This window comes from Oxyura jamaicensis, chromosome 7 (genome assembly GCF_011077185.1).
Source record: "Oxyura jamaicensis isolate SHBP4307 breed ruddy duck chromosome 7, BPBGC_Ojam_1.0, whole genome shotgun sequence".
Taxonomy (NCBI): domain Eukaryota; kingdom Metazoa; phylum Chordata; class Aves; order Anseriformes; family Anatidae; genus Oxyura; species Oxyura jamaicensis.
In genome coordinates this window covers 22,345,480-22,372,532 of record NC_048899.1, presented here as the reverse complement: position 1 = coordinate 22,372,532, position 27,053 = coordinate 22,345,480, and the positions used below count along the sequence as shown (strand labels likewise).

General features: G+C 38.4%; 1 protein-coding gene across 2 annotated transcripts in view; it reads left to right on the top strand.

The window, feature by feature from the left end:
• Positions 1 to 5,418: 5,418 nt before the first annotated feature.
• SLC4A10 (solute carrier family 4 member 10) overlaps positions 5,419 to 27,053 on the top strand; it is a 156,521-nt gene continuing 134,886 nt past the window's right edge. Inside the window, exon 1 of one of the 2 annotated variants that reach the window (XM_035331526.1) lies at positions 5,419 to 5,573. In XM_035331526.1, coding sequence (XP_035187417.1) covers positions 5,526 to 5,573 — 48 coding nt within the window. In that variant the 5' untranslated portion in view covers positions 5,419 to 5,525. The remainder of the gene's footprint in view (positions 5,574 to 27,053) is intronic. The other variant, XM_035331528.1, reaches the window with a different exon arrangement.

Sequence of the window (27,053 nt, the reverse complement as noted above, 5' to 3'; positions counted from 1 at the left end):
TGACAATACTGTACAGTCTTATCTTGCAGAACGAAATTAGAAGCACTGTAAAGGAAGGAAATTACTAATGCAGTACCTACCTGAAGACTTCTTGGCCTAGAAATAAGAGATATAACAAGATCCAATGTCTAGCAGCTCAGTCTAAGCAAGGGTTGCCTTATATCTGTAAGATAAATCTTCAGTTATAATTTGGTGTTAGAATAACTGAGCAAGTAACAGGGAAACCTCCTTCATGTAGGCTTAAAATTAAGATAGCCTAATCATTATGAAGGATTATTTAGGTCAGTGACTAATCAGGGCCTGATTCAACATATTTTATTTAGAAAGTCAGATTAAATGGATGATATGTCTGACGAATTTCTTTCACTTGAGAGAGTACTTGATGAAACATAACACTAGAAAGGGTAGCTATCATAATAATTGGCAAACTAATACATTAATTCATTTTACATACCACTTTATCTGTTAGTCTTCACAGTTCTTAATTTTATTTTACATCTTTAAATAGCATTTTCTAATATTAACATACCAAATAGCAAAAATCAAAGGCCCAGCTTAGAATTCATACAGCATAAAAATTATCACCTTTGGCAGATGATCCATTTTGGGGAGAACTAAGGAAGTAACAAATATTTTTTGTACTTTACTAACACAGATTGTCTCACTGTGTTACAAGAGTTGTAGGATTGGGCTTGTGGACACAGACATATTTCATTGGCATTACTTTTTTGGCTCAAGAATGTGAGAAGTTATATTAGTGAGACAATTACTACAATACTTTTTTCCGGTTCTGATGCCAACAGAAAAAAGAAATTGTCGCCATTGAAGAATATATCCCAATCAACGCTGAAACTTTTTGGATCAGATTTCAGATGAATTAACTTAGAGTCAAATAATTTCAGATAGAGTATATTAGCAGAAGAAAGAGTCATTACTGCTTTCCAATAAAATGAGAAACATAACTGAGTACCACCTGTCACAAAGGCAGTACAATGATCCAGATGGTTATTTATTTTCAGATAGGGAGGAATAATGGAGAGAGGGAAAAGCTGCTGCCAGATTCTTTTTCTTTCTTTCCTCCCCTTTGTTACCTTCTTGTCAGAATAGTTTCTCTAATTATAGGAAAAAAAAATAGGATTAGGATGGATTGATGGATGTTCCTTTCTATTATCTAAAGAAGGTAGTTCACTCTTTTTTTTTTTTTTTTTTTTTTTTTTAGGTCAAAATGTAGTTTGAGAGGTACAGTTGTTACTTTTTCATTTTGTATGATCAGCTGTACAAAAATAGAAAGGAATTCTGAAGCTTAGAAATAAATTAATTTTACTTGAAATAGAGGTACCTGCGAGAGGATGAAAATAACCTGCAAATTTTGTAAAGGTTTTCCTTTGTTAAATAAATACTTTAATGATAAATACAGTACAAGCAATCAGAACTGATCTGTATTGCGTACACACTATTTACCAGTATACATGAGGCTTGAATTTAGGTGGGAATTAAGAGGGTGCAAACAGATCTAACTCCAGCCCTTTCTGATTCTGAATTTTGTGTGAAATTGTTCACTCTGCTGCTAAAAGCTACTGGTGACCTTGTTAGGTCTGACAAGAGTACAGGTTCTTTTTGGAGTTAAGAAGATGGTGAGAGTATTAGATGTAAATGAGTGAATTAGGTAGGCTCCAAGGATATTTCTAATATGAGGACAATTTAAAGTAAGTGATTGTCATGTTCCATTTTGTAAATAACTGCGTGAAAATCAAGAGTTCAGTTTTACTAGCGGTTTCTCTCCCCCTCATCCTGTCTAGTAGTGACATATTTTATGGCTAAACTGGGAGAAGAGCCAACATACCCAGGACGTCTTCCTAGAACAGGAACTGTATCTTGAGAAATGGTTTAAATAGAGCATTCCTTTTAGCCATATTTTGACCATAAAATGAAAACTGACAGAAAGGTATGGCAGTAAAAATGTGAGTGGTACTGGGCCAGTAAGTGATACTAGGCTTCTGTAACAGCTTTTGTACATAGATAAAATTATAAGTACATGAATAGCATCACTTATTTATATCTGAATACCTTCTTGGGACTTAGGTGAGGGAAGGACTCATCACTCTTGATGATCAGGGAGTACTCCTTAGGTTAAAAACAAACAAACAAACAACCCACCACCACCAAAAAAAACAGAACTTTTATTACAGAGATACAATAGGAGAAATGCTGTGAGACCTCTCATAAGCTTAAATTCTGTGATTTTTAGGTCTTCATTTTGGAGCAGCATGTTACCACAAATCTGTTTGTATGTGTACAGGCTGTGGGTGACTTTTCAAGGCAGTGAGAATTGTTTACATCCCTGACCATTTTTTATGTTAAACACATAGTTAAGCATATGCATTATTCCTCCAAAATGTATGTTATATACTTACAAAGTACTTTGAGAATGGGTTGTGACCTTTGAACTTATTTCCCCTTATATATAATACATACCTCTTGTGGCCAGATTTTAAGGAACAAAACCTCTGCTCAGTGGTGTTTAAAAACATTGATCGTGATTCAGGAGAACATTTGACTAACTGGCTCGCTGCAGGTCAAGAGACGAGAGGTAACGTTAGGAAAGATAATAGAAGTCAACTTTTGCCATCTTTTTCTTTTGAAACATGACACTAGACAGGGATCGTGTCAGTTTCTGACCTAAAGTCAGAACATAACAGAACAAGAAAAATGCTCTTCCTCTTCCCTGCTGAAGTTTGTTTTAAGAGTTTTATTATCGTAAAGCTAAATGCAGAAGCACTCCTTATCTCATTTATGTAATAATTACATATTATTTATAATAATATGTTTTATATTTAAACTTATATAATTATATATAAAAGATGAAGTTAGCCTGATGTATATGTCACAAAAGTATTTGAGTAGCATATCCTAGGAATTCTTAAAATCTTAAAAATTCAGTTTATCTGCATGTTGTGATTTCACAATACCTGTTCTTACATTCAGGTTTCTTGTATTATTGATGACTTGAGAACCTCCTCTTACTCTTTCCCATAGCAGCCTTATACAAAAGTTTGAAAATATGACCTGATTTTATTCTAAAACTTCAAAAACTGTATACTAAAGCCTACTCTACCTCATTTTAAAGCTAATGTTTGTCAGGGAGAGAAGCTACCTTAAGACTGCCTGGGGATGGCATTACTACTATGACAGAGCAATCTGCAAAAGAGAAAATTGCTGGATGTGACTGGGAGTGTGGTTCAGATCAGAAACAATCAAGAAAGAAGCCACCTTGAAGAACAGGAAAATAGAATTCAGTTATAAACAATTAGAGAATAAATATATTATTTGCTCTCTGTTGTGATATACTGCTAGGATGTTACTGGGGTGGGGGAAGTATTATCTTAGTTATGTTTGACTAAGAATAATGTTTTCACCTCAGACCTTTGCGTTCCTCCATTTGTAGTGTGGAAAGCCTTTGGCCTTGGAGCTTTCCCTATGGATCCAACATTTTGCATCTTTGTATTAAACCTCTTTGATACAGCTGCTGAAAGAATGACTTGCACTTTGACTTTGGCGATTTGTGGCTTTATGACCATTGTGGCCATGAAGGTCTATGAGATTTTTGTATGGGATGGAGTGGGATGTTACAGAATAATTTGTGGATGTCAAATAATAATTTAACACATTTTTTCCATATTTCATCTAATATTCAATAATGGCAAACTCCTGGCTCTGTAGAACACTGACAAAGAACCCTTGCAAAAACAACAACTAACTCTCTTTTGGTGACCCATTCCGTAACTCATTTGTAGGTTCTGTAAATGGTGGTCATGGTCTTGATCTTGTTTCTCACTGTGGAAAGTTAGTGTTGGAGGAATAACATCATGTATGCTATCAGCCAATGCCCCTCCTCACCTGGTAAAATTTGTTTTGTTTTTACTCTTTGCTTTTAGGTGTGAATGTGTGTGTTTTGGGGGCATTTGTTGGGGAGTAAGGATGTGTAAATGGCACTAAGGTCGATGGATTGCATTACCTTATCCTCTGGGACACATTTGAGATATTTAGGCAGAGAAGACTAAGGATGCTTTCACTAACGTTCATTTCCAGTCTTCCCTATTTCACAAATGGTATATTCACTTGGAATATTTTTTGTTTAAAGAAGGGAAATCACTTTTAAACACATTCCTTTCCAAGCTTCATTGTGACGTCTATAGCTTAATTATAAGCTCCTGCAAATAGGGTTTTACTGTGCAAGTGCTGACACAGCCTCACCTCTAGTGACCTGAGTGGCCTACTGTGTTAATTACTGTAAATCGGTAATCGTCATAGAAATACGCATTTTGGATCTGTCCCAGAATCTGGACCACAGTGTTGTTTGTCTTTCTGTAGAGTGTTACATGTATATATCACTTTGTACAAAGACCAAATTCTCAGCCATCACTCAGAAAAACAGCCCCCTTCTTTGTGAGAACCAGCTTTGACTCTGCTTTCTTTATATGTACCTAGTGCATGAATAAATAGTCTTGGAAGATCTTTAGGAAACTTGACAAAAATACCCCTTGCGAGAGGAGATAAAATCAGATTTAGCAAAATTATTTATTGATCTACTCTTAGGCTGCAAAGGATATCCAAAATGTAGGGCAGGGCCTGCTGCTTTGCAAGGAAATCAGGGTGAAGAGGGAGGCAGAGGCTTGTTAGCTTATTTTTCCTAGGCAAGTCTCTGTTCATCTTGACTCTCAAGCCCTTGGCTTTGGGTGGGCATGTCTTGCTGGGGAGCTGGGCTGGGAAGCAGTAAATACAAGATTTTCCCTGGCTCAGATGTATCGGTAGGCAGCACTGCGCTTGTGTCTGCAACATGAGTGTTGTGGGGGCTTATCTGCCCTATGTGGGCAGCCACATGTAGGCTTGGAAGAGCTGTTCGTGGAGGTTGTTGGGGCTTTGGTACAGCTGCATGTAGCCACTAAGAGGCAGGTGGATCAGGGGAAACTAAACTCACCATCTAGCAGTGACAGAATGGGGGGAAGGAGGGAGTAAGTCTCCTGCTAAATTAACTGTATCCAGGAAGATATGGCAAATGCGTGTGTTTTAATAACCTTCAGGTAAAAGGAGAGGGGCCGTTGAAGGGGAGAACGGGACAAAGCCCCGTGGGAAGGCGCTCCCTGCCTGAAGGCTCAGAGCCGGGGGGCCGAGCGCCGCTGCTCACAGCTCTCCCGTCGCCTCAGGCACCGGCTGGGTGCGGGCACCAGTGCCGCTCGGGGCTCCGACCCCCATTCCCCGGGGACCCCCTCCAAAACCCTCAGGAGGAGCAAAGCCGCGTGGAGGCTCCCCCCACCGCCTCTCCCGGGCTCCCCCTGCCTCCACAGCGGCCGGGGGGCGGCGGCGGGCCCCGGCCGCATCCCGCAGGTGGATCCGGGCCCTGCCTCCCCCCGCGGCGGGGCGCGGAGCCATGTGACCGCCGCTTCCTGCCTCCGCGCCACCTGAGCCGCGCAGCCCCGCGCAGCCCGGGGAGGGCGCAGCCGCCGCCGCCGCGGCCCCGCCGCCGCATGGAGACCCAGGACCAAGGGGCGCAGATGGAGCCGCTGCTGCCCACGGTACGGCCCCGCGGCCGCCCCCGCGGGGGGGGATTTGCGGGGTGCGAGGGGCCGCCTGCGTGCGGGTCTCAGCGGGTTTCTCGGTGCGGGGGGACGGGTTGGCTCGCTCCGCCGCTGAGCGATGCGGCGATGGCCGTCCCAGCCCTCCGGGGCCCCTTTTTGAGGCATCCCCCGCTTCGGGCATCCCTTTGCCGGCGGCACCCCTCGCTCCGCATCCTTCTGCTTCCCGCATCGCTTTTCGCAGGCTTCCCCATGCCTCCCCCGGCGGCTGTGGGGCAGCGCTGGGGGGCGAGCACCTGTGCGCTGCCCATAGGGACCCCGCTGCGGGGACCCCGCTCCGCGCTGGGGCTGGCTCGGCGGCTCCCCGGCCCTGCCTGGCTCGCAGACAGCAGCGGAATCTGCTGAGGTCTGGCGCTTGCACGGCAGGGTCCGTCTCCCTCCGGAGCTCTGGTGTCTCCTTCACGCCGCGGTGTCGCAGTTTGTGGCGCTCAGGCGGGGGGCTGCGGGGTGCGGGGCCCGGGGTGCGCGGTGTGCCCTTGGCTCAGAGCACAGCGTTTCCCCAGCAAGCGTGGAGGGGGTCAGTCGGTGGGGTACTTTTAGTACTTAAGTCAGTGGGGACCCTTTTTCCTGCCTGCCCTCCCCCAAACGCGGGGTTTGCAGACGCACGCAAGATGTACGTGTGGGTGTCAGTATTGCTCTTGTATGGAGATGCTGTTTGTGAATGGAGGTTCCTGCCTGGCGCTGGAGATCAGACTGTCTGGGGCAGGGAGAAGTCTCTCATGTGCATACACAAGTGTCTGTCTGCGTGCACACATCCACAGGAACGCACTGCATAGGTCTGCGGAGGATTCTCTGGCTCTTGAAACGGCTCTGTGTTAGCACGACAAGCTGCACAGCGTCGACAAAGCTTGAAGGAGCCAAGTCTCAGCTGCCGTAGGTTGATGAGAGACACTCATGGCAAGCCTGTTTTTTGTGGGGTCTGTTCCCATCATCTGTTGACGTGGTCCATTTTGCAGTCAGGTGGCAGGTTGCTACTCAGTGTGAGGTTATCCCTGGCATCTCCTTTTTCCTTGTGGCAGGGGAACAGCTTTTCATGTTGCTTTCTGGATACCTTTTAGGAGTCCTAATTCCTGTCACTTGCCACTCTTGCAGCTTATGGCGCAGGAGTAGGAAAAGGTCTGGTCTTTTTGACTGACAGACCAGTTGCCCAGTTCCTTGCCGTTGAGAGACAATTCACTGTCAATCCAGTTTCTATGATATTAATGATCACTGATTCAGTAGAAGTCCTCTGTGTTTCAGCCCAGCTCGATAGTCCACAGTCAGTAGCACGGTAGCAGACTGGCTCTTGCTTGTACCCTGCTAGCCTACGTGCCGCTTGGTCTCGCTTCGTGAATGTGCATCGCCTCCGCTTGTGTGACAGCGGCTGCTCGGGGAGTTGGAGGAGTTCGCTTTTGGGAAGGGCAGCGTACACGGTTACCTTATTCCACCTGGCTTTAAGTTTGTTCTTCTAGGGCTACGCACAGAGAGAAAGGTGGCTGCGGTTGTTGGGAAGATCACAGAAGGCAGTATTTCTTGTGTGCTGCTAAGGGAAGGATTATCCCCAGTTCCCTCTGCAGTCCGGAATGGCAGAGCCCTCCTCTGATCAGCACCTACCTGCAGAGCTGCGGGTCCCCAGCAGTGCTACTGCTTGTCATGTCTGGGGCTTGGATCCCACCTCCCATTTACTACAGCATCACTAGTTTAGCAGCTGTTGTGTAAGCTTCAAGTGGGGAAGGGAGACTTCTGTACTTTACGTAATATTTATTGTGGTACTTGTCCTCAATCCTGTCTCTTGCTCTTGCTGTTTTCAAGAGGGTCTCAGCGAGGCAACCTTGCTCTCCTGCCACAGCAACGATGGTAAAGTCACAGCTCCCGCAGTCTTGGAGATCCCTCCGTCCTGCTGGCATTTTCGCTGTGCATCAAGCAGTAGTGTCTAAATGTGCTTTGGCAGCCTCAGTCTGGCTGGTGTCTAGAGCCCTGCATATGGTATGGCAGAAGTGGCTTTTGCATGGTGGGAGTCTTGTACCTGGCATCAGGGCAGAGTTTAGGTAATAGGGATCGGTACTAACTTCAGCACTTTTAGCCTGGAAGGTAATACCGTGACACAGCAGTACCCTTAGAGTGCTTCTGGTTTAGGGATCAATCCTCATCTTGACTGGAAATAAGTGGCAACAGGCACGGAAGCTGCAAAACAGGTACAGTTCTGTTTCCAAGCTACGTCTGAGTTTGATGGACACTGGGTATGAAGAAAAAGGCTCCTGGCTGAAAGAACTTGTTTCCTTCAAGGGCTTAGTGTAATGGTTTTGGTATGTGGATCAGAACTAAGTTTTTTTTTTTTTTTTTTTTTTTTTTTTTTTTTTTTTGACACTGTAACACACGATACTTTATAATTGGTATTCATAGTGAGAGATAGCAAATGTAGTCTTTGATTAATTTTATCTTCTAATGGTGCTCAGAGATTGTGAAACGTCGATATCATTTCTCATCAAAATCGCAGTGTGCACAAAGTGGAATCTTTATGTTGTAGTGTTAGTCATACGTTGTTATTGATTTATTATACAGGCTTTTAATTAAAAACCCAACCCTCAGCACTTTATAAAGTGATATAACACATTGTTACCTGTGGTTTTGAGGAGTTAAGTGAAAGTAGGTTTCCATCTGCACACTTTTAGTCTATTTTTATAGACTCCTTTTGGAAACAGTTCTTCCACAGCTGCAGCACCTTTATTAGAAATTAGGCATCTGCTTCTTTCAAAATTCTTGAAAACACGAGTTTTGTCTTCCTTCCATTGCTCAATACGTATACTAATATGGTTACAAAATGCAGACTCCTGTGCTTTCTATATCATCATCTAATGTTATATTTGTCAGCCATCAAGTGGATTTTTATTCAGAACGCTTTAAAATAGTTGCGAGTAATTGAAAGATTGTCATGGAGTCATCATTTGTTTACAGAATGGGAGAAACAACCTGCAGGTCTCTATGAGGATCATTTATGGATTTCTTATCAGAGCTGCAGAAACTGTTGTCTGTATTTATATGTACTTCAATACATGTAAACTGCCTTGCAAATTGTCACTTAAGACAGTGTATTTATATCAAAAGCTGTTTTTAGAGTGTTTACTTCTTCTGGTTCCAGAACTCACTTGTTATGCAAATCAGTGTTGGCTTTCAAAATGGGGTTGTTATCTGACAGGGGTTTGATGCTTCTCATATACATAAGTGTGCGTAGATGAGGTGCAGACACTTTTGTTGATTATGTTTATGCATAACAAGTTGCTTTCCTGTGTTGTCTGGGGACAGTGGTAACAGTAAAACCCAAGTACATGAAACCAAAGTGACTCTTCCATTCCAAGTTCATATATTCTCTTTCTTCACTCAGTCTTTTCAAGGACTTTTTTTTAGTAGGTGTAAGACCTTAAAGCATAACATTACTGATATATGTCCACAGATACACATAGTACACATTTGTGTACTATGCTTATAGTAGGTAGATGCTGTTTATACCCCGTTCTCCAGTCACTGCTGCAAATGGCACACAGCTATCGCTAGTTAGGCCTGTGTATGTGGGAGAATGGTATAGCGAGATCTTGGGGAGTAGCTATTTTTAATGCAGCAGGTGAGTGTGGGAAGCTACAGACAGTAACAGGCCAAATTCTTTTGCTTTTGTTAACGCTGAGTGGGACCTCCAGCGAGACTTGCAGATGAAATGTATTGCTCATTATGAGAGCGGATGGCAGAGCCTGACCCAACAGTTTGTGTAACAGTACCAGTTCCCAGTTTGCTTCCCCAAAATTTAGCATTACAGCAACAGTTAAGGTATCTTTATTGAATATTGTGGTTCCTTTGGAAAATTACAGAGGCAGCGTTACATTTTCAAGACAAAACTACTGAGATAATGGCACCATTGAAAATAAAACTACAAAATCTAATTATAAGTACAAATTTAGGATTAAGTTGCTGCTTTGGGTATTTTTTCTCTTACTGCCTGATTTCAAGTTCTGAGTGAAAAGAGATTCCTCCCCCCCCTCACCCCCCCCATCCCCGAATGTGAGAAAGAAATGAAGTAACAATCAGAGGCTCTTTTTTTTTTTTTTCCTAACAAACAAAAACAACCACAAAAAAAACTTTATTTGCCAGTGTCATGATTAAAAAAGATTTCTCTGAGTCACATGGTGTGCTGTGGTATTACTGTTTAAGAATAATTGGCAGCCTGATATATATTTGTGCAAAACCAAGAAAAACTATTAATACTATGTGGAAATAATGCTGCTTTAATGCATTTCTGTCTGGTTTGAGTTGTTGGCACAATTTCTACTTGTTGAGTATGTGTTTCCATTTCCTGTGCTAATAATTGCATCTTCCTTTTCTACTTTTTTCTTTGGAAAAAATACAGAATCAATTTTAAAATAAAATACTTCCATCAACATCTTTTAATGCTTCTTAAACAAGTAATGTTTACAGCCCTAGGGGATGAGAGGTTTTAAGCAGGTGAAGAAAAGTTTAATCTGTTGTAAATTGTCTTGAACAACTATTTATATATATGATAAGCGAACAGAAAGCCAAAGGCATAACATGTTCCTTTCATTTCAGTAATATACTGTAACAGATGTCTTCAGGTCTGTATTTAAAACATACAACCCCAAAACTTTTGAAGAATCATGTAATTGTGGCTGCCTTTGTGATAGTAATGGCATTTGTACATTGTCCAATTTAGCCAACAACTGAATGTGTTCAATGCAATTTTTAGAGAAGTTTAAAAGGTATTCTCATGAAACAAAAAATAAGCGTTAAATATTTAAAGATGATTGAAATCCATCCTGCCTCTGCAAAGTTGTCGGTTAGGATAGTTGAGGTAAAAGAGAATAGATGCAGTTACTACAAAAGATGTGAAGAAGTCACAGAATCATCTAGGTTGGAAGAGACCTCCAAGATCACCAAGTCCAACCTCTGACCTAACACAACCAAGTCCTCCACTAAACCACATCCCTAAGCTCTACATCTAAATGTCTTTTAAAGACCTCCAGGGATGGTGACTCAACCACTTCCCTGGGCAGCCCATTCCAATGCCTAAAGTATCTTGGCTGGGGGGAATTGGAGGGTGAGATGAGAATAAAAAGGAGCGTAGAGAGATTTGTGCAAACTTGGAGAAGTGAGGAATGGACAGAAAGAGGGAACTGATTAAGTTGCATGAGGTTGATTTGGTTATGGCGCAGGGATGATGGAAATGGAAGAACAGGTGGAAAGCCTGTTCATGTCTTTGTATATCTGGGGCAAAACTGGATCATGAATCCTGATTCTTCCCTATCTTTGCTAATTTCTCTGGCCACCCACTGGAGCCTTTTCACTTTGTATAAGTAATTATTTATGAGGTGTTGAGAGATTAATTACAAATAGATTTTAGAATTCAGATGCGAAAGATATGTCAGAATTTGCAAGTTCTCAATTTTAATCAAACAGAGCAAGAACTTGCTGCAAAGAAAGTCATCATTAACGTATTTAGGGAGAAACGGAGTCTCCAGATACATGAGGTAATATTTGGCACTTGTAAGGTCTTAACTGATTACGACAGTGTTACGTGTAGTGATTCTGGAAAAGAATGACAATTGAAGAACAGTAAAAAGCATAGTGAGACTAAAAAATATGAAATAAGATTTGAAGGAACTGGGACTCCCTAGCCAAAAGATGGAAAGGCAGATAAAATTTTGGTGTGTAAAATGCTGCTGCTGCAGCAAAATAAAACAGTTTCTTCTAAGAAGAAGTCAAAGTTATGGGACAATATTGAAAGGATGTTAAGAAAAACTGTCCTGTGCTAAGGATAATGAAACGGTGGAACAAATTGCCTAATATATGTGTTGAGTCTCTGTTACCCAGCTGTAACAACAAGTTAGACAAATACCTGTCAGGAAAGAAGCACGCATGGTTATCCCTGCTTAGGTCTGGGTCATGGACAGGAAGGCTTCATGAGATCTCTTCCAATCCTATCATTCTGTGACAACGGCTCCCTCCTGTCTTGTTGGAAATACTATTTCATAGATGGATTATTTATTGTATTGCAAACAGAGGAAATAGGAGCAGTTCATCTAGCTTGTAAATATTGCTACCTTCAGATAAGGTAAGTCTATCTGAGTCTTCAATTATATTCATCATAAACATATTCAAAGAGTATATTAAAAAGGTGGGTACCTAACAGTCAACACATTTTGTGATCAAAAGCAAGCTTTAAAACCATGCACATTTTAAAACCATACAGAAATACAAAATCATACATTATTTATGGATTTCTTTTTGCAAAATTACAATCCTAAACATAGATTTTTAAGCCTAGGAGTCTGTCCAAATTGGTGGAACTACAAGAAGTTCCAGGACTTGTTTCACTGGGAGCAGTCAATTTGTAGCTGTCGTGCCCAGAAAGCTACACTTTTTTTTTGAGAGGTTAGGCTCATTTTATACCTTTTCTGGGAAACTTGCACTAAAAGGAGGCAAAATGTTGTAAGTTAAGAAGTGATCTGAAGCCATTGTTCTGAGTTGTTCCAGATAACAGTCACTAGCAGTTGTGCTAGATTTTCTCCAGAGGCATTCTTATTCACTGAAACTATGTAAAGATGGAAAAAAGAAAGAAAAAAAGAAACCCTGCTATTATATTCTGGCAAATGGAAAATAGATACTTAAACTATAATTAGTTTGGCAAACTGTGTAATTAAATTCAATAGTAAATGCCATGTCAATTCCAGAGAGGAAGATCATATGTACATGTAAACTTCCTTTTCAACAGATGAAAGTGTTCAAGAGTTTTGTTTTAGAAATACAGAATCTATCACCAAGAATGAGATTTCATGTCTAATCTCTCCCACTGAAACACTGAGAACTCTGTTGCACTTGTGTGGTGTTACGGGTGTGTAATAGTGTAAGCACGGATAAGAAATAAAGGTACAATCAGGGAGATTGTGTATCACACCCTAACTGCTTTGGATTTTTTTATTGGTACTAATTTCTGGTTGTTATATTTTTTCTTCATAGAATCAAAGAATAGAATCCACAGGGGAATAAAAATAATGCAAGATTGTTTCCTCAAGGATTTTAATTTTCAGGTTCATGAAAAAGCTACTAATAAATTTGAATAATTAGATTTATGATTATAGAATACAAATTGAGAAAAAAAAAAGGACTGCATTATATTGGTGTGCTCAGTGTTTGCAAGATTCAGTAAAATTGTCAAGTTTGTATTTTTTTAGTGGACTGAAACATCAGGTTCTGAATGCTAAGGTGGAACTGTTTCATTCTGTAAAGCTGTATTTTTGTTATACATCCAAGCAGGGGAGGAAAAAAATAAATAAATTCCAGGGTGAGATCCTTACTGTCTCGTGTAATTCTGATCAGACCAAAAATTCTATCTATAAGAGTAAGTTTGTCCTCGAGTGTTTTTTTTTTCCAGAAGGAGGATTTTGTTTTCAGTGTCTGTCTGTATCTTTGACAGTTTTCCAGGAGCCAAACAGAACCCTATCAATAGTATTATTAAAATAGTATTATTAAAATTTTTGTGTTTCCTCACAAGTTAAGAGTTTGGTTTTTATTTTTATTTTTTTAATGTATACTGGAAACACAGAAACATATGAAAGTTTTCTATTTGGAATCAAGCAGTATAATGATTCCTAAAACCAGCTTGAGGAAATTGCCAAAATTCCCATGCGACAATCAGTAAAGTCTAAGTGCGACTCTAGAGATAGGATTTTTTTTTTTTTTTTCAAGGCTGAATGTGGTAGGGTTGAAGACAACATTCTCATTCTTGTTGAATTAATTAATCTGCTTATGTCATGAGACAAAGCCTATTGCAACAGCTGTAAAACAGAAGTGAGCCTTGAGCTTTCATCTAGCTCCAGAAATTATGTGCTCTGCTAAACATAGGAGGTTGTTATTTTTCATTTGATCTGCAATTAAGTGATGATAACAATAAGGTGAGGATTTGAGTGGCAAGATCAGCCACTCAGTTGCTCTGGAGATTTATTCTTTAGTCTGAGGTTCAAGGTTGACCTTATAGATATGCTGCTCCAAGAATTGCTGAATAACATGTGGAAAATAGTTGAATCACTGTTGCCCATATTAATGAAAAAATTCTCACCAGTTCTGCCCGAGTTCAAGGTGAGGAAGTTTGGTATCATCTGTGGAGAATGCAGAACATCTTTTTGTGAGATTGCACTGCAGCATTTCATTATTGCAAAACTGCAAAGTCTGTAAGTTTATCATCTGAAAATTAATAGGGAGGAGGATACGTTCTCCTGGTCTGCTCTGTAGTATGAAGACTCTACCAAAAATGATAATCCCAAATTGCCAGTGGAAGAGTGTACTTCTTCTCCTCCCTTTCGTTTCATGATAATGTAGTTAATCTATATCCCTTTTCAGGAAAAATTAGCATGCTTTAAGAATTTATTTTAATCATTTTTGTGACCTATTTAGGGAAGTACCAAAATAGAACAAGAATGTCCTAGAACAGTGCATTATGGTGCTGACAGAAGGGATATTATATGATAGATATTTTAAATGAATTTATAGAATAAGAAAGTGCTGTTCCTGCCCCTGCAAATATCTCTAGCATGCTACAATGTATAAGCTCCTAAGGTATCATTATCAATACAGATGTTTATGTTGTCTCTGCTGACGTGCCGTGTTCTGAGACTTTTTCAGAATTCACTCCACTTCTGTGTAGAAAAGTTCATAACTCCAGATTTTAAACCATGTTACCCATCTCCTTCCGTTACTGGCATCGTTTCCCTTTATTAGAAAAGATGATTAAAATACTCGAACGTAAGACTTCACTGACTATAAAATGACCTTTTAGAAAGCTTCCACATCGTTCTGTTTCTCCTCTTAATGATTGTGTTACAGTGAAATACATAACTATGTCCACTTGTTTTTATTGCAACATTATAATAGCTTTTGAAATTAAATGTGGCAATGAGCTGTAAAAGCACTCAAAGCAATGTATTATACTTGTCTGAGAATCTCTTCATGTGCAAATTCTAACAGTAAGTGAATTCCCTATCTTTTTTGGGAGAAGCATCTGGATGAATCCAGAATAAGTTAACATGTTTTCAGAAATAACTAGTGCAGCAGTCTTCATGCTTACGTTTCATAAAAAGGATTTTTTTTTTTTTTCCTGTAACCATTCAGCTTGCTTTCTCCATTAAAATCAGACTTACCTCATGTTTTTCGAATGACCTGCCACAGTCCCCATCTTGTAGAGGAATGGCTTCAGGAAGAACCCTACTGTGGAGGTTTTCCCTGCACTGAAAACCCGTGTAATGCACAGGACTTTGCTCAGAAGTGGTACTGGAAGAAAAGGTTAAGGAATTCTAAAGTAACTTCTAACGAAAAAAAGAAACTTTTGAAGAAAAAAACAGTAAGCCTAAAAATTAAATTTATGGGTACGCATCCTGTCTGGACTGATAGACTTTGTTCTGAAAGCCTTTTTTTTTTGTGTGTGTGGACTTTTAGTTACCTTAAAAGCTTATGACACCAGAGGGAATGCTGAGAACATGAGAACAAGGCAGGACTTGCAATTGTCCTTAAATTGGAAATGTTCAGAAGTAGAGAGTCTAGCTTAGCCGCTTGTTCTCAAAGGTTCTTTATTCTGTTGAAGATGCTTCTCTTTCAGAAGAGGAAGGTGTTTACAAAACTTTCTTGATGCTTGTGCTGCGAGGCTCTGATTGATGCAAGCTCTGAAGGTTTTGTGGCTTGCACTTTATATTCTTCACACATTATATGCTGCAGTTGGTACAAATCTAGCAAACCATATCTTGCATTATCAGTAAGGTTATTTTTCTTACTAATTGGAGCAGTACGTCTCACTAACTTGGAGGGTCACAAGCAAGGTGGAATGGAGTCTGTAGAGAAGTAAGCTGCAAGGGGTGGAAACATGTTTTAGTGAAAAGTCAAATGGTTACAGAGTACTTAAGGGAAGAGGCAGCAGTTTCCCAGGCTGCCCTTTCCTAACTTCAAAAAAATCGCGACCAACCAACCAAAAAAACAACAACAACAAAACAACAACAACAACAACAAAAAAACACCAAACATATGCTTGGTTGCTAGTACTGGGAGAAAGGTTGTCTATCCTGCATAAAGCTCAGACATCTTCCACAAGTGCACAGATCGGAGTATATAGCATGGTTGATGAAACTGATCTCTATACCTAGTCAAAATCCCATGGTTTACTTGAGATGTGCATGGTAACAGAATTATAGCTCACAATCCCCAATACATTTCAGCTGAAAAATAAATAAATAAATAGAAACGACCAAAAAAAAAAAAAATCTAAAGCAACCCAGTCCCTTTCTTTTCCCCCCAGATTTATCCATAAATATGAAAGTTGTTAGTATACGTATGTCTGAAAAAACAAGCCGGAGAGTACATGTGGATGCTTCTTCAAAGATCTTTTTTAAAAATATGGAAATATAAAAGTGAAGGTGTCTAGTATAAGTTTTTTACTGAAATGGGTAAGATGGATGACATTTAAATATCATCTAAAATTCAAGAAATTTTGTTTTTGTTTGACTTTTGTTTATTCTTATGTCAGTCACACAGGCATGTACAATCCAGTCTTGTGTATGTTTGTGCCCTTTCTGTGTCTTGGTTAATTCGAATATAGGTTTTGATGATGCATCAGTTAAGGATCTGAGAAAGTCTGGTGGGAAAGCAGTCTTGTGCTGAAACCAGTTTTTTGATCTTCAAGTCTAGGAATTACTGCTCCAGAAGTGGTTTGGTATTTAGAGGAAGGTGTCACGTAAAAATGCTGAGTAGTACTTTGATGACAATATTAGAAAAAGATAATTTCTATAAAACCAGTTCTTGATGACTTTTAGGCTGTTGAGATTGATACCTGTGGCACTGACCAGAAGCTTTTCGTTATTTCATGTTTGTGTCTATCTGTTCTCCCTTGTCTTGCATACAAACGATGGCTCTACAGAAAAAAAAAAAATCACTGCAAGGTAGGTAGCGTCAGAGCCTTCTCTTCTAGTACCTTAGTTGCATGCTCTGACATAAATGCAAGGTGGGCTTACCCTTGATAAAATCTGCTTTGTGCTTGTGATCACTCAAGAACAAACATAGAAGCTTATTACAGTGTGGGTAAGATGCTGTAAGATGTTGTAAATAAATGATTTTTTTTTTTTTAATTTGTTTATGCAAAAACTTGTGTGAACCCTTTGGAATGACAATCATATTTTTGTTTTGTGGATTCAGGGTCTATCATGAAGGGGTCCTGGTCCATGACTGTCCACTTCAGGCGCTATGACAGTACAAATATTAATAGTAAACTTCGTTATTGGCTTGACTGCAAATGGGTTTCAGGCAATACTAAAATAATAAAATATACTTCATACTTCTTTTCTCTGGATTGTTATTCTCCTGATTGCTCCCAGAACTTAGTGAGCTATTGCAACATAACCATTATGACTGTCATCATATAAAACGCTAGCTGTAAGAGTATAAAATAATAATTCTGAATTGTGAATGGAGAGAATTAAAAAATACCTTTTAGCTTGTGCTTTTATTTCTAAATTTGGTCTTTTAGACTAATGACATTTTTAATTTTCTTGATAGAACAAATAGAAAATTTTATGGATTATAGGAAGTGCTGTTTTATGGTTATGAAATTAAAAAAATCTAGAGGATTATGATTAATCTAGTTTAAATACTGTAATCCAGATACTGTTATCCTGTTATCTGCTGAACTTGATCATTGAGTCTCAGATTTTTCATTTCATGATGACTGCAGAAATAACTGTTTATATAGTACTTCCGTCATGAATATTCATCGAAAAGTAAGAATGTCATTAAAATAAATCTGGCAAGATCATCTTGAACAAGAAGAAAAGAACTGATAAATAGTCTGCAAACTGTAATGCAGCATTGTTAATGCTTTACAGTTATAGGTTTTAGTAAATGATTTTATTTTTAAGAGAGGGGGTTTACTTCTTCTGGATACATTTTATGTAGAAAATAATAGTGATTTATAATTATTTTGAGTGATTTCGGGACTCTGATTTTATTTTATCCACAATGTAACTGATTATGTTCCTGCTACCATTTAGTATTTTTCCAACAGGCTTTTCTTGTACGTTAAGAAATGGCATGGTTTTGTGTTCATATATACAAAACCATGAAAATCTATTTAATTCCAGTGGAAATCCTTTTGAAAATATCTGTGTGGTGGCAAATATTCAACCAACTGTTTGCAGTGTCCAAGACTGTATAAGTTTTCTTTTGGTTTCCTTATTAATGCTTCATAATTTTGGTGACAAAAGTGACAGGAGATGTATGTTAAAAATATTTTAGGCCTATGTTTAAGAAGTTTCTTCTATTTTGAGTTCAGTTGTCTGCAACAAAATTGATTTTGTATGTGTATTTTTATGTCAGCATTAAAATTGTTAGTATCTGGATCTTTTTTTTTTTTTTTTTTTTTTTTTCCCTTAAATGACTGGTGCTTTAGTACTGGTAATACTTCATTTGAATTATCTAAAACCAGGGTTTGTGTTGAGATAGCAGGTGCTCGGCATTTTCTAATGACCAAACTTCTTTAAGGCATGCAAAATTACATTGAGATTTATTACAGTACTCTAAGCTTTAAAGCAGCTTCCACAAGTGCCTTTAAAAATGTTTGTAGAATTAAAAAAAAATAAAATAAAAAAATCCTTTACTTATTAGGAGTGGGAAAGTGACTTGATCCAGAGTCAGTAGTAGAATTCCTTCACAAAGTCTCAATTTTTAAGTGTTTCATTTTAGATATCGTGATTGGAAGGGATAGGAATGCAAGTGTTAGAGAAATTTTTATCATTTGGAAGTTCTAAGGTTACAGATGGATTATGAACATGAGAAATCCAAAACACGCATGTTGAGAATAATGTAAAGAGCAAGAAATGGAGAAAAAATAAAGAAGAAAATTCAATATTGAGTCATTATTGTTAATTTCTGCTCCTGTCATAATCTTGCAATTTTGTAGCTTCAACAACAAGAAAACACCTACATTCTAGATTTTTATTTAGAGGGTAAAAATAAAATAGGCAAGATTTCATCTCTTATGGTAAAGATGTAATGTGAAAGTATCAGGCATGACAATCCCAAGTCGTCCTATGTTTGCTTCTTTTAGTCTTGTCTCTTGAGCCAAAGTCCTGATTTTTAGGTGCTACTGCTGTCTCTTAGTAACCTCTTCTGTAACAAATTTAATCTCTCCCTGAGATGTTTTTCTCTCTGCTGTCCATGGTATTCATTGTCCAGGTTGTGCCACTTTTTGGTGCTCTACTTGGGCGTTTCTTCTTCCTGTTCTGTTGCATGTTCTTCACACACTGTATGCTTATGTTCAAAGTTGAGGTGAGAGTTTAGTGGCTGCTGATGTGGACATGATATGAGAGGGCTTGCCAGAGCACCTTCTCTATATTTTTTTTTTTCTTGAAAAAAGTGGAATACTAGCCAGTCCACAGCTTTCTTATGGTAGTGCCAGTCACCGTCTGGAAGTGGTCTCAGATGATGTCATTGATGACAGCACTGAGCGCTGCCAACCTGAGGCCTGAACTTGCAATGTCAGGGGTGTACATTCTGAAACATACTTTGAAGTTGTGCCATTCAGTGTTTCTTGCTAGTGGGGACATAGTTTCTGTTCAAATTGAAGCTCTGTAACTTTGGAGTTGTTCTGGAAATGAGGTCATTCAGGAGGCAGGATATGAAAATTAAAGAAAAGTGGATACCAAAAAAATCCCTATTTTGTTATAGCAGAAATAGGGATGTTCGATAAAATTACCAATCAGTAAGTCGAAAACAAGAGAGAGAAGCACTTTCTCGCAATGGGTAGAGTTCCAGTGTAAAACTTGGAGTGATGAAGGATATTATGGAGGCCATAAATATAAATAGGTTAAAAAGGAATTAGGTAATTAAATGCAGTGATCCTAATTGAACGGATGCAATCACCAGCTTAGGACAACTTTAAACTCCCGTTCACCAGAAAGTGGGACTGAACACCAGAAGAAAGACCTTTTGCTAGTTCCCTTTTTTCTTTTTTTCTTTTTCCTTATATTAGTAAGAACCGAGTAGTGGGGTAACCTGAAATAACAATTGTGATTTCAGAGAATTCTGCAGTTCTGCTTTTGATGTCCTTCCTGGGGCCCATAAAATAGCTTTTGTCACTGTCAGCTTGGCAGTGACGGGTTATGTCTTCAATGTTTTTGTGGAAAGAGAACTAATTGTTTGCCCTTAGCAATGGCAGCCTACCTGGTCATCTGTAGGTGAGCTCATTTAAAATAGCAGCTGATCCAAAATGAGTTGGGGTAGCTCATGCACTATCTTTCCTTTACTTTCTTGTGCCAAAGGGTTCATTTTCTTTCTGGTCAATTAGTTTTTTTTTTTTTTTTTTTTTTTTTGGAATGGGTATTTTAGGAGAAAAAAGTTATTCCTGATCAAGGGATTCCAAACATAAGAAAATGTAGCACTAGTCAAATGTTTGCTGTTTTAGCAGTGGGCAACATCAACCTGGAGCAAAGGAAGGGTAACTTTCTGCTCTGTGCAAGCAAATGAGCTCAGTAAATGCAGACGTTTTCACAGGCTTGTGAACTGCTGTCCTCCTTTCTAATGCACCTTCCTTTGCTGAATCTTTAGAGTTTTGTTAATGTCATTGTTCTGGCTGTGATCACAGATCTGAGTTTTTAATCCAGATTGCTTTCAAATAATTTCAACAATCACTGTAAGCATGTTGCCAAGCAACTTATAAGATGCAGCTTGGCAGGACATGCAAAGTACTTGGTTTTTACAATGGGCAAGTAGTTGTGTATTCTTTTACAGATTCAGTTATGAACTTCAAAGGAGGGCAGAAGGTTGCCACTGAGCCTGGGAGAGTCAGTGAAGGAGCTGATGATGGATGCCCAGTGCTTTCACTTTAATTGTATTAATTATATACTGTTACACTTTGTTGATTCGTTGGGTTACTAGCTATGTGTAATCCGACTGATGGGCCCTAGATGGCATCTAGTCTGTCCCTTTGCTGCTGCTCTGCACACTCTCTTTGCATCTTTATTGCATGCTTTGGCAAGCAAAGAGAGCTCATTACCTGGATGATGATGAAAACAGATTCCTGTTGTAATGTGAAAACAATATTGCAACATTTCCGGGATTTAGAAAATTCATTGTTTTTGAAAGTTTTGATGCTTCAGTCTTTGGATACTGAAATCTTTTTTTTTTTTTTTTTTTTTTTTCACATAAGAAAATCCAGGTCTCTAGAATCAAGCAGTGTAGTTGTGCAGTATGCACACTCCTAGTAAGTGTTTGTCAGAGGCAGGAAAACATAGTATGTTGGAAAATGAGCAATATATTTTTTTTTTCCCCAATTTATTTGAGAGTACCACTGTATGCAAAATTGATGGTTGTTGTTTCACATACGCTTTTTCATGTCTCTCCTGATCCATCTAAACAGCTTTTCAACTTACACCACTGCAAATATTTAAAAGGAATATCTGTGATGGTGTGCAGAGGTGCTATGATAAAAAATTGAATGCAAATACCTGTAGAAAAAAGATGCTTTTGAAACATCTTGTATGTAGGACTAGGTAAGACTAGATCCTACGTTGAAACATCAGTAAGAAAGAAACCTAAGAAAATATTCTCTGTATCAGGATTGAGGAACTAGTTTCTCAGTTTTGGATTGTGTTATGCTGAGAAACCAAACCTGAGTTCTATTTTAAAGGTTAATGCTCAGGTTTAGATATTTAGGCTTAAGTATATCATAGAAATCTTTAAGAATATTTCAAACTCAGTCTCTAGGTTTGGACCTAATCTAGAATAAAGAAATGTTCAGACTGTAGAAATTTTTCATACACAGTTTTGTTTTTTCTGTATAGTAAGCCTTGTCCAAATTTTACTTGGGAAGGTACAATGCATTGTAACTTGATTGAAACCAGTGGAGTTGCCCAGGATTATTATTAAAAGCTGAAAATGGGATCATATCGGCTCCCAACCCGACACAGGTATTTCTATAATATAGAAATTTCTATAGTAATTTTGCAGCTAACACAAATATGTAATAGCATCCTGTTCCGGTATGCTAACATCTTCATTGTTTCCATTTTTTTTGTTTTCCTCTACTTTGGTTCTCTCTTTGTCTGTTATGATACACCATCAGGAGTAGGTTATCTCTCGATGTGATTGTGCATATGGTTTTATACAGTGTTGGCTTTCTAACCATGACAGCTGACAGCTACAACAGCAGCAGTCTGAAATTAACTTACAAACTCAGGATCCTAATCACTGGGTTTTGTGCTGCTTCAGCTGTCTGTACTTCCAGCCAGCTAAACCAGGACTGTATTACTTGCAGATGTAGAAGTGTGATAGAGCTGATTGATGGGTCAATTCAGGATTCATTCAAAGTTGAGAATCCAGCTGGGAGTTGAAAAAGCAAGAAAGCCTTTCATCCAAATATATACATGGAATATATTGGAGAAGATGAGAATTACTAAGTCTGGAAATTTAAAGGATTTGTACACATTTTCAAAGACATTTAGATGTCAAAAATTCATGGAAGTTCCTACTGAGATTAGGTTTACCATAGTAGTTTCACTGAATTAAATTCCCACGTACTTTATCTGAATTAAAAAAAAATCTAACAAATACAATAATTTTCTGACAAAATAATGGAAAAGTAATACTGAAAAAATGTTAATAAATATACAGTCACCTAAGGAGTTATATAAGCAGGCATTGAATCCTCTTGACTATTAAAAATTGACTAGATATGTTATTGTAGTTTACATAGAATCGTAGAGTATCCCAAGTTGGAAGGGATCCACAAGGAGTCCAGCTCCTGGCCCCACACAGGACCACCCCACAATTCAGACCCTATGTCTGAGAGCGTTGCCCAAATGCTTCTTGAACTCTGTCAGTCTCGGTGCCATGACCGCTGCCCTTGGGACCCTGTCCCAGTACGTGACCACCCTCTCGGTAAAGAACCTTTCCCTAACCCCCAGCCTGACCCTCCCCTGTCCCAGCTCCATGCCATTCTCTCGGGTCCTGTCACTGTCCCCAGAGAGCAGAGCTCAGCGCCTGCCCCTCCGCTCCCCTCGTGAGGGAGCTGCAGGCCGCCATGAGGCCTCCCCTCAGCCTGCTCTGCTCTGGGCTGAACAGACTAAGGGACCTCAGCCATTCCTCATATGTCTTGCCCTCTAGACCCTTCACTATCATTGTTTCCTTCCTTTGGATGCTCTCTAATGGTTTTATGTCCTTCCTATATTCTGGTGCCCAGAACCACACGCAGTACTGGTGGTGAGGCCACACCAGAGCAGAGCGGGGCAGTCCCTTCCCTTGGCCACTAGCGGTGCTGGGCCTGACGCCCTTTTGGCTGCCAGGGCAAACCACTGACTCACATGCAACTTGCCACTGACCACAACCTCCAAATTCCTTTCTGTGGGGCTGTTCTCCAGCCTTTTGTCCCCTGGTTTGTACGTGTAGCTGGTGTTGTTGTGTCCTGGGTGCAGAATCTGGCACTTGCTCTTGTTAAACTCAGTATGCTTCCAGTGTTAAACTAAGCAATGAGAATAGATCTCCATTTAGGAAAATACCTAACGATTTAACTGCAAAACAAGATTAAAATAAACTACTAAACTAGAATTTCCTACAAGCTCATTTAAATAATGTTCGTATTTGTTTTGTCTTAACTTGATCTGCTTTGTCTAGGATGTAGTACAAAAGGGCAGAACCTGGAGAGGGCTACAGAGGTAAGGTGCCCGTGGCAAAGTCTGCTGTGCGTTTAGTTAGTCAGATGATTAAAGATGCTTGCTTCTCTAGGTACATTGTAGCTTTTGTCCCCTTCAGCAATAATGAGTCTGTTCTCAAACTGCATTTGCTTTGTGATCACTCTAATGGGATACTTTCTGCTGACTGGTTTTCATTAAAAAAAAAAAAAAAAAAAAAAAAATACTGTTTTCTTATTTGTTTCTTAGTATATGAAGATGTGTAAGTTGGAGGCAGCAAAGATGGGCATAGACTAAAATACAAGTGCACTTTGGAGTGTCCACTTCTTATGTGAGAATGTCTTCTGGTTCACTATATTCAGAATGGATCAATCTGAGAGACTTAAAATTCTAGTCAATTAGTGTCAGTATTTCATAGTTCTTATTGTTTATGAGGAGTAGGGAATTTTCAGTTCATACTGCTGAAATAATCTCTGATTCTGTGAAATAATCTTAGAGTTGCTGCTACAATTTGTTCTGATGTTTCTAAAATTTTTGGGACTTCTAATCTAAACAAGACAAAAGTAGTGACTGTTTTTTACCTTAGAGTACTCTTTTAAAGCATGATTGATCTAGTGGCGGTTTTTCTTCAACAGCTCTGAGAGCACTTGAACAGGTGTCTTTCACTTCCATGCTGAATCACAGCTGGACTTGCTGGTGGACCTGCATGGTACCATGCAAAAGATGAAATTACTGGTGTGTTGCCGAGGTTTCTTGGTGTTATATAATGCATTGGAAAGGTTGCATAATGGATTACATGAGTTTTTTTTTTTTTTTTTGTTAATTTGTCTAATTAATTGGCATGGAACTTCATCCAGCTACTACAGTAATTGAAACTTCACCAAAATCTTAGTTTTGCAGCATAATATTTGAGTGCATTCTGTACATACCTTCCTGTAAGTTTTTTTTTGTTTTTGTTTTTTTTTTCCTTAATTTCATTTTGCAGTTTGTTTCTTGTTGGCAGGGTTTTATTACATAAGGTGGTTTAGTGTTATGACCATCATTTTTAGAGAAGAAAGGCTTTAGTTAAACAAGACCCCACTTCAGAATTTCTTAAAAAATCAGGATTTGGCTGATTTACTGTGGAAGTTCATTCTAACACCAGATTGCCTCCAGAAAAAAAATGTTTTTCCACCTCTGTCTCAAATCCTTAGTGACCTGCATTAGGAGAGCATGGCGGAGCCTTTGCACTGTTCATAGAGTGCCATTCAGTATTTCATGTAAATATGCTCTATTTCTTTAGGATCAGGGTCTCTAGTTAGAGTTGGACATTGATTGCAAATATGCTGAAGAGATTGGTCATGGGCCTGGGATGCTCAGGATGGACTAAATGAGTATTATAAGAGAGCAAAACAGGAGGATAGCACCATCATTGGTTGCATGTACTGTAACCTATGTAGGTGGAGAAGTTGGTTTAATATTAGGTTTAATAAGTTGACTGTAGTCAAATTTTGAAATGGAAGGATGGAATGGAAATTCTGAATTGGAAGCGTTTCCAGTTTATTAGCATGTAGTTTTTAAATGCTTATCTTGCTCATAATTGGATTTTTAAGGTGATTGTGATTCTTTTGCTGTTCATAATTTGACACCAGTTAATTGATTGGAGTTTCAAAATAGGAATGAAACATTGGCTTGGTTATTCTTTGCATTGGGAAAAATGTGGTAATTTTCATAGTATAAATACCAAAGCTTTTAAAAGAAAAAAGATTCTGCGTACTGAAGGATTATATTCACTTAAGGAGACAGAGTTTTCTCCAACTAGGTATGACTGGAAAATAAATTTAATAGTCTTTCTCCCTCTGGAAAAGACTTGTTAAGGCTGAACAATACACAATTTCTGAAAATAGGGTAACTGTTATTAGAACTAAATGACAAAAATGTAGTGCAAGACATTTATCATCTGAATAATGTATTTTTGTTTGGAGGCTTACTTATATTTAGGCTCAGTGTTATAAATATCACAGTTGTAATTCTTTGTTGGAAGAATCACAACAGTAATTGTTCTGATACGTTAGTAGCAGATATTCTGGCATATTCCCCAGCACCCCATTATAAAATTTAGAGGATGAACTATGAAGACAGTTATTTTTTTTAAAGTGATTTTCATGCTTATTAACTTTTAATGACATTTGAGAATGTTCTGAATATTTAACTTTATCCCTTTATTTTTGCAATTTATTTATGACTATTCAAAAATACTTCTCAGTTTAATTTTCTTGCTGAATTATTAGTGCCTTATGTAAATCTTTGCAGTACTTTTTTTGATTTTGATTTTCTAATCTTCGTGATAAGAAAACAAGATTGACTTTTTAAACTGTCACATATCAAGGAAGTTTTTTTCTCTCCTTATGTGGTTATATCATGCTGACGAATGAAAAGAAAATGTATGCTTGATTATTATTTAATTGAGTCCCTTTATCTGATTTCTTTAGGTCAGACATATTCTTACATATTCTTACCCTTTTAAATTAAAAGCTAATTTATTTGCGAGCCATTATCAGGCAAATGAGTAAGATCAGTGAGGATATTTACTTCCTGACAACGCAGATGATTTCTTTATTGTTTCTAGTAATTGTACTAGGAAACAGCTGTTACTTTGTATTTTGTCTAGCACTTCTAGGTGTCTGGAAAGTTGGATTTTCAGTTTCATTTACTGTGTTGAGTTTCACAGTCTTACATAATCTAATTGAAAGTTCTTGCTGAAGTTTAATCTGAATTTTACATTGGAAAATTATTGATGTTGTTTTGAATTATGTTTGCTTAAACCATTCTAAATAATTCTCTAAATAATTCTTCTCAACTCTCAAACAAATACAAATTGTACATCTATCCTTAAACCATTTAAGCTTTATGTTTGCCATCTTTTCCTCTTTTAAATGAACATATTTGTTGAACACTTACCAGTTTCATGAAATTAAGATGGTTGCAGAGCATTTGAACACACCTTCTTTGCCTGCTCAAGCTCTTTGAGCTAAATTCAAAAGGTAAATTTAAACAAATTTAAGTTCTGTCCTACAGGCTGAATTATAAAATTATTTTAGGAAAATTAAAAGCAGTTGGCTGTCAAAACACAGTCATTGGTAAAACATGATCAGAAATCTAACTGCAAATGGTCTGTCCTTTTGCTAAAAGGCTATTTGCCGTATTTTTAATTTTAAAAGTATTGTAATGATTGTCATTGTAGTACATGAGTTCCTTGCAAGGATGAGGTTTCATCATTGCCTCACAAAAGCAGAGCCTTCATTGTTCATTCTTCTGTTTGTCTTATTCTAGAAATTATGCTGTAATGATGGTGAGAGTCTCCTTATTGGGAACTCCTGGGTTCTTGTTGTTTAAAACATTTTTAAAATAAAAAAAAAATAAATCTCTTGCAGTTATTTTGCACAGTTGAGTAGGCCCCCCCATCTTTTCCTTGTGGTTCAAGAATTTTTGTTTTCAGACATCTATGATATTTTGTTTGTTAAATGGTTAACTTATTGATACAAATGTTTTCATTTGTAAACTTTATTTACAAATCTAAAATACTTTTTAAAGTATCCTGCATACTGCCTGGATTACTCCTGTTTTCAGGAAGAAACAGTAATTTATAAGGAAGGGGACTTCCTTGTATTTGTAATTATTAATTTGTAATCATTAACAGATTAAACCCTTTGGGTTTGTGTATTTAAATCTTTTGCCAAGT